This window comes from Belonocnema kinseyi, chromosome 5, assembly GCF_010883055.1.
Source record: "Belonocnema kinseyi isolate 2016_QV_RU_SX_M_011 chromosome 5, B_treatae_v1, whole genome shotgun sequence".
Taxonomy (NCBI): Eukaryota; Metazoa; Arthropoda; class Insecta; order Hymenoptera; family Cynipidae; genus Belonocnema; species Belonocnema kinseyi.
Genome location: NC_046661.1, coordinates 112,616,967 through 112,625,263, shown reverse-complemented (window position 1 = coordinate 112,625,263; position 8,297 = coordinate 112,616,967). Strand labels below are relative to the sequence as shown.

The window sequence follows — 8,297 nt, the reverse complement described above, 5'->3', positions numbered from 1 at the left end:
CCCCCCCCCCCCCCACACACACACACAGGCATTGTTTAGTCACTTTTTTAAATGAACAAATCACTCTAGTCACATTCCTTTCATTAAATAAACTTATGGGTTAACCACTACTGAATTCCAGGTCTATAAGTATTTCTGAATTTTCTTCAATTATTATGAAATATTTTTAAGTATTTTCAAAGATCCCAAGAATTTTTAAACCGCTATTTTCTGAAGGTATTTCAGAAGACTTGAAAGGATTACATTTTTATTTTAATTATGAATAGATTTAAGTAATTTGAAGGTATTTCAAAAGATTAAAAAGATGTTAGACTATTATTAAATCATCCAAGAGATTTTCAAGAGCTCTTAAAGTTTAAAGAAATTTCAAAAGATTTGCAAGGATTTAAGATATTTTAGGGCAATAAAAAATATTCCCAGGCATTTTTAAGTGATTTATAACTTTCTAAGGAATTTTGCTAGAGTTTTTAACGATTTTAAGGAATTTAAACAAATTTCCATGGGGTTTTAAAGAATTTCAGAAGATATGGAATTATTTTATATGACCTATAAGTTTTTAGATTTTTTTAAGATTCCAAAGGATTTTATTAAATTTCCGAGGATTTTAAAAGCTCTCGAGATATTTTCATAAATTTTTCAAGATCTCAGGAAATACCCATATTTCATATGATTTTACAATATTGTAATATATTTCAAAAAATTTATTCACAAGAATTAGTGAATTTCATGAGATTTTTCAATATTTCAAGAAATGCTAAAAATGTTAAGATATTTTAAATCTTAGGACATTTTTACTATTTTTCAATAATTTGAAGTGATTCTAAAATATTTTAGCGTATTTTAACAATTCCAATTAATTTTCAAGTTCTTTATAAAATTTTGAGCGATTTTGAAAGATTTAAATTATTTCAGGGGGTTTTAAAAGCAATCAAGGCATTTTAATAAATTTTTCAAGATTACAGGAAATATAAAATTTCATGCAATTTCACGATATTTGCTAATATAGCAATGCAAGTTAAAGAATTTATTTACAAAAATTGAGGGATTCTGTCAGATTTTCAAATTTTTGAACTATTTGAAAGAATTTGATAGATTTTAGGATATTTTAAAACAATCCAAGGAATTTTCTGTTCATTTCAATAATTTCAAGTAAATCCAAAGAATTTTAATGCTTTTAGGGTATTTTTAACAATTCCAAGTAATTTTCAAGAGCACTAAAAATGTGAAAAGATTTCGAAAGATTTCTGAGGATTTCAATCAATTTAAGGGAGTTTAAAAACTCTGAAGGTATATTAATAAGTTTTCTCGGATTTCAGGAAATATCAGATTTCATGTAATTTTACGGGATTTCATACTATTTTAAAAGACTTCAAAGTATTTGTTTACAAAAATTGATGGGTTTCTTAAGATTTTAAAATAATTTAAAGAATTTTTAAGACTTTAGGATATTTTAAAGGATTCCAAGGAAGTTTTAATTGATTTTATTAATTTGAAGTGATTTCGAAGACATTTTTTGAATTCCTTGATGAATTTTTCTAAACGTATTTTAAACTTACCGAATTCATTTACTTTTTTCATAACTTTGACTTGTGTTCAATTCCCTTGCATTTTTCTGAACTCATTTCAAACTTACTGAATTCAATGATTTTTTTCATAATTTGAATTATTTTCAATTCACGTGATTTTTTAAATATCATTATTGTTCAGGTAAAATGAATAAGGAAAATTAAGGAAAAGTCAGAGAATTTTGAAAATGACGTTTTGCTGCCACCTGGTTTAAAGTAAAAAGATAAGAATAATTTTAAGTAAATATCAAATTTTTAATTCTATTTTCTAGGTTTAGCCTGGCGACAGAGAAACTAAAAAGCTTTCTTGATCCTCTGCTTTGCACAGAGACACCCAATGTCGTTCACATGCAACATTACCTTTCCCACAACAAAAACTCACAAGAAAACAAGGAGCAACCCTCGGCTAAAATCCTCTCGACCTACCAGGTATTTATCTAAATTTGCGTTATTAAATTTTTAGCAGGGATCACGGTTCGTCCCTTTTTTTCTACACAATGTCCTTTTCCCCGTTTTCCACTTTAAATTTCTAAACTCACCTAAAATACCGAAAATGGACAATTCTGACCCTTTTTCCCATTTCTTCACAAAGTTCCCGACAATTTATCTAGCATGCTAAACAGAAATTTAAGACGATAAAAAAAGAAGGCGCGTTCAAAACAATTCTATTCGATAATACCGATTACAAGTATTTCCTATTTTTGTTGATTTGATTATTGATTGATTTCCTATTTGTTTGAAAATTATGTGGCCTTTTTTGGGTTTATAGCTTTTGCTAGTAAACAGCAATAAAAAATGAAAAATTAAGAACAAATTTGGTTCAGTTTAGAATTTTTTGGGAATTTGCACAAAAAAACCATGTTTTTTGGATTGAGTTAAATGCACTTTTTTTCTTTCTGCAAACTTTTTTATTTCTTAATGGACTTTTTTAAATATTGAAAATTTGTAAATCTAAAATGTCTTCAGCATGAGTCAAACAAACATTACATTATTTTGCTTTCATGGGCAAAATTATCGTGTTTGAAGCGTTCCAAAGTCGGGAATTTTACTTATTTATTTTTTATTTTTTCAAACATCACGAAAAAACTTGTTTTCCCTATAAGAGTAAAATTATTTAATAGCATGGTTCTTCGATTCAGACTGAGAAAATTTCCTGTTCAACCTATTAAACTTTTTCCAAAAGGTGTGCAATTATAGCTTAATCCAAACAAACAAGTTTTTTGGACATATTCAAAAAATGCTAAATTGAAGAAAAGTGTTTCCTGTAATTTCTGATAAAGGACGACTTTAAGTTGTAGACATCAATTTTTGGAAATCGAAAATAATATTCAAACAAGTAAAAAGTATAATTATTTTAAAGGTGATTATTATATAATTTTGTATAGAATTTTCAACTATTCAAAATGTGTAGAAAAACAATTTTAAATTCTTAAGGAAACAGAATCAAATAAGTAACAGGTTTAAAATAGTCATTTTTGTGTTTTTTCCATTTATTTATTTCAAGTTTACTTAAAAAAATACTTTGAACAATTCAGGGTTTTATAATGTTAAGAATACGCTAGGAAAGAATGACCAGAATAAGGGATCAAAATCTATCCACTGATAAAAATACATTTAAAACATAAAAAAATTCTAATTCTATTTTTTAAATATATTTTTCAAGTTTTGATCCATTTTTTTCTGATGTATTTTTATCTGTAGAAAGTGCTAAGGGATTTACCAAATTTTGAAAGTATCTTACCTGGAAATTTCTCCAAAAAAGGATCTGCTTCTGGTTAGAGAACACTTTCTTGTAATTTACAAAAGTCCCGTATGATATAAAAAGTTTTTAATACTAAATGAAATCACCTTATAATCATTTTTTTTTCGGAAAAAATCTTTTTTTACCTAAAATTGAACTGCTGACCCACTTTATTCCTTCTATTAGGAATTTTTTTCTGTATAATTTTTATTTATAATTAAATTAATCTCATTTCCAGGAATGTATCATGTTCCAACATCAACTAAACGTAGTTCGCGGAGTCTGGAGAAGATTAGAATCCTGGCGAGGACCTAGAAACGTGCCAGCAACTTCTTTAGCGAGTGCTTCAAGTGATAAATTACGAATACTCGGGGAAACTCTATTGGATATTCTTCTTTACACGGTTTACGAAATTGGACCCATTCCGAGCGTAAGTCAACCCTTTAATAAGCGGGATTTAAAATTTTAATTGTGAAAGAGTTCCCTTTGGTGAATATCACCGGCGTGAGCCATGGAAAAATTAGGGTTGCCTCAGATCAGAAAGATCTGGAAATCAGGGAAAAGCTAGGAAATTTTTTTAAGTTAGCGAAAAGTCAGGGATTTTGCACCAAAAAATTACAAAGGCCAAGGAATTTCTGAAGCACTTTTAAGTAACTGTACAGAATTATCAGGACTGACACATAGTCAATTTTCAATAATTTGAAGTAATTTTAAAGGTTTTCAAAGATTTTAGGGTATCTTTCTTGAATTTCTAGGAATTTTTGAAAGTTTAAAAAGTTTCTTGGCATTTCAAAAGATCTCAAAGAATTTGAAATATTTTAAGGTACGTTTAAAGATACCGTTGAAATCTTTTAGGGTATTTTAAAGATTCCAAGAATTTTTAAATATATTTGAATAATTTGAAAGTATTATTAATATTTTAGGGTACTTTTAAAAATTCCAAGGAATTTTCAAGAGCTTTAAAAGTTTTCGATTTTAGGGTATTTATAAAATCTCCAGGGAATTTTAAAGAGTTAAAAAAATTTCAAGAGATTTCGAAGTATTTGAAATATTTTAGGGTATTTAAAAATATTACTAGATATTTTCAATAGATTTAATAAATTGCAAGAAATTTCCAAGTATTTAATTGAAATGAAGGAATTAAAAAAAATCATGGGGTTTTAAAGAAATTGTTCGGGTATGAATCTATTTTAAAGGACCTATAAGGTTTTAAGATTTTATCAGATTTCCGAGCATGTCAATGATTTTAAAACATTTTTAAACGTCTCAAAGAATTTTTATAATTTTTCCAGGATTCCATGTAATTTCATAGGATTTTATCATATTTTATGGGATTTAAAAGAATCTTTTCACCAGGGTTGAGGGATTTCGTAGAATTTAAATGATTCTGAAATCTTTCAAGGTATTACCAAAAATTTTAAAGAATATACAATATTTTAAGGTGTTTTTAAAGATTCCAAGAAATGTTTCGATTTGTTACAATTGTCTTAAGTGATTCCACAATATTATAAAGAGTTCAGGGTATTTTAACAATTCCAAGGAATTTTTATGAGCTTTAAAAAATATCAAGATATTTCAAAGGATTTAAAAAAATTACAAGGGATTTCATCAGATTTTAATGGATACAATTTTTTGGATATTATAAAACTTCCTAAGGAATTTTTAATTAATTCCAGAAATGTAATAGAATTTGAAATATTTTAGGGTATTTTGAGAGATTCTAAGGATATTTCATGAGCTTTTAAAAGTTTCAAGGGATTTTTTAAGATATCAAAAAATTTGAAATATTTTAGGCATTTTTAAAAGATTCCAAGGAATTTTGAATTGATTTTTAATAATTTTAAGGGATTTCAAAGGGTTTGAAATGCATGAGCGTGTTTTAAAAGATCAACAATATTGCAAAGGATTTCCAAGAATTTCAATGACTTTAAGAGATTTGAAAAAATTTTCATTTTGTTGTAAAACTTCATGGGATTTTATAATATTCTAATGGATTTTAAAGAATTTGTTCGCAAGAAAGAAGGGATTTCACAGGGTTTCACAGATTTAAAGAGATTTATAAATATTTTTTGCTATTCATTTGAATTCCCTTGGAATTTACCCTGAATTATTACTAACTTGTCCTTGATTTTTTCAATTCTTGTGAATTCTTTGGAATTTTTTTCAATTAATTTGGAGTTGACTCTCAATTCTTATTAATTTATCCTTAACACTTTTTTTTGTAAGTCTGGAATTTTTTAATTCACTTAAATTCTTTTAAATTTATTTAATTCTAATGGATTAAATTTTTGTTTGTTTGTATTTAATTCATTTTGAAGTCTTTTAAACTCACCTTGAATTCATACATATTTCAGGAAATTTGTTTGAATTCTCTTGAATTTTTCTAAACTCATTACTTACTGAATTCATTAATGTTTCATATTTTTAAATCATTTTCAATTCACCTTAATTTTTTGTATAACCTTGAATTTCTATGGATTTCATCGAATTCTACTCAGCTCCCTTAAATTTATCTCAATTCAATACAATTATACTAAAACCAGTATAATTTGTCAGATTTCTTAATTTTTCCCAGTTCATTTGAATTATTTTGAATTTAACTTGAATTGTTTTAAAGTCTTATGCCGGACAACTCTGAGAATAATAAATATCTAAATTTAAATTTGAAATATGGTTTTATTCCGGTTATAGAGGATGTTATATTAAAAATATGACAAGATTGAAATTGTGGTATTTAAATATATTAATGGTCGAGGAACATAAAAAATTAGTGGGGGAATTTTGAAAATGAAGTTTTTCGTTCGCCCAAAAAATGTAGCCTGTAGAGATCATAGTAGATTTTTTTATAGGTACCAACAACTTTATACGATGCATTCACGCCTTCAATTTGTGAGAGGCTCTTCAAATCGATCTGCGTTGATACTTCAGCACCTCGATTGCAACTCCATGCTGTCGCTTTGTTGGCACGAATGGCTGGTCATCAACCTTGGTGGGGAAATTTTCTAGCGAATACGCTCACGACACTTTTCACGGCTTCGTCGACCCATATTTTCCCACAAGATAGGTAAATTTATGTCACTGGTCTTTTTTACATTTTTTTCAAGAGAAAATTATCTCGAAAAGAGGCTTCGAACTGACGCTGAAAAGCTTTTTTTAAAATGTTTTAATACTTTTTGTTGTTGTTGCTATTTTCTAATTATGAGTGTTTAATTTGAAATAGTACAATTTGGAACTATTCAATTTTTAGTTGTTCAATTTCTAAATTATCAATTTCAAATATCTCACAAACGATCTAAATTTAAACTTGTTCAATCGTTTTTAAAACAATTAATTTTGTTCAGGTAAAGAAGAAATGACACATATTTCTTTTTTCTCCTGAACATCCGCTTTTTGACCCTTTCTTTTTAGCACCCGCAGTTCGAAGCCTCTCAAATTTGTGCGAATGATTCATGACTGCATTTTTCTCTACAATCTTCATCCATTTCAGGGTCTTCATCTTACTAACATTCCTCGGTCGCAAATCGCTGATATCTGGAGCAAATAAGTCCTCAGTAGTAGAAGCGATGGTCCGCACCCTCGGCAAACTTCTCGCCCCTATATCTAATAGCCAAACATCCAGCTCGAGTCGACTGGACACAACCCTCATTGGCTGGGTTCTCCTCTTCCTCTCTGTCTGCCTAGACACAAATGCCAATCACAACCCGTGCCTCGAAGACACTCATGACAAGAGCAAAGACCAAGGTACTTCCTTCCAGGCTTCGAAATTGCACACTTTTTTACTTTGTTGATACTTTTTTAGAGAATGCTACTTTTTTTAAGCGGTCGAATTACCATTCTGTCCCTCCCCAAGTTGTCTCGATCTCAAAAACTGTTCTTTAACAATCTAGTAAGATTACACTGCTGAAAAAGAAAGCAAAGTATTTTAATGATTTGCTCCTAAGTTTGTTAGTGAGAAAACAATTCATCGGATTGAAATAATTAAACAAAAAATCTCAAAAAATGGCTTGAGAAATATTTTGAGGGACACTTGAGAAATAAATATTTTTTCTAGGAAAAGGGATATCTGGGATAATAATAACAGTGATTCTATGCAAGAGCATTTCAGAGACAGCTTGGTTATATCTCATATCCCGATTTGGGAAATCAATTTTTTTTTCTTTTTTTTTTTTTTAATTTTCCAGATAAGAAGGCTTAGTATATATGGGTTATTCGAAAGATTTTTTTACGAAGTGTCTTACAGCTAAAGTACTGCGCGACCATTTTAGCGATGAAGTTTTAAATTTTTTTCCTTATTAGTAGATGCTTGAAAACGAAGTGTTAGATTTTTGGGATTAAAATTTTACGCGATTTTTGAAACTTGATTTTTTCGTTAATTTTCCTTTTCATATCAAACTTCCATAATAAAGGCAATTCATAAACGGGTTTGAAGTTTAATGGCTGAGTTTATTCGTATCAGAGAAAAATGATGGGAAAAATATTTACCATACTCGTATGTCAGAAACAAAAATTATTGTTTATTTTTCGATATTTTGAGCAAGAAACGAACTGCACTTTAAAACTTATGCATTTTAGAGAAAAATATTTCATACAAAAAATATAGACCTTAATAAATTACACATTTGTTTTGTGAAACATTTTTTGATGCAGTCTGTAGTTTATGAGTGGCACTAGTTTTCACGATGAAAAACAAAAGTTCCCTGTAGTATTTCTTATTTATCAAGAAAGGTGTTGATTTTTCATGACAGTTTAAATAACAAGCTTAAAGATCTGAAAAATCTACAACTGTTTTCTGTTCAATATTTTTCGAAAAATTCAATTTTAATTTTTAAACATTTTCGGCTCTATTTTTTTTCGTGAAGAATGTTTAGATTACAATTCCAGATAATAATATAGAATAAAGACAGTTTATCCCACAGTTTTTGCAAAGTGATCAAGTTTCGGGGAGAATTTTCCAGTCCAAGTTTAGGAAAAGGTCTTCATTTTTGTATAAA

The 8,297-nt window shown here is 28.2% G+C and overlaps 1 protein-coding gene across 4 annotated transcripts in view; it reads left to right on the top strand.

Moving 5' to 3' along the window:
* Nucleotides 1-8,297, top strand: part of LOC117173105 (baculoviral IAP repeat-containing protein 6) — a 113,445-nt gene that overhangs the window by 54,642 nt on the left and 50,506 nt on the right. For all 4 annotated transcript variants that reach the window (XM_033361492.1, XM_033361491.1, XM_033361490.1 and 1 more), the window contains 4 exons: nucleotides 1,838-1,994; nucleotides 3,545-3,736; nucleotides 6,156-6,370; nucleotides 6,794-7,047. In XM_033361492.1, the coding sequence (XP_033217383.1) occupies nucleotides 1,838-1,994; nucleotides 3,545-3,736; nucleotides 6,156-6,370; nucleotides 6,794-7,047 (818 nt within the window). The remainder of the gene's footprint in view (nucleotides 1-1,837; nucleotides 1,995-3,544; nucleotides 3,737-6,155; nucleotides 6,371-6,793; nucleotides 7,048-8,297) is intronic.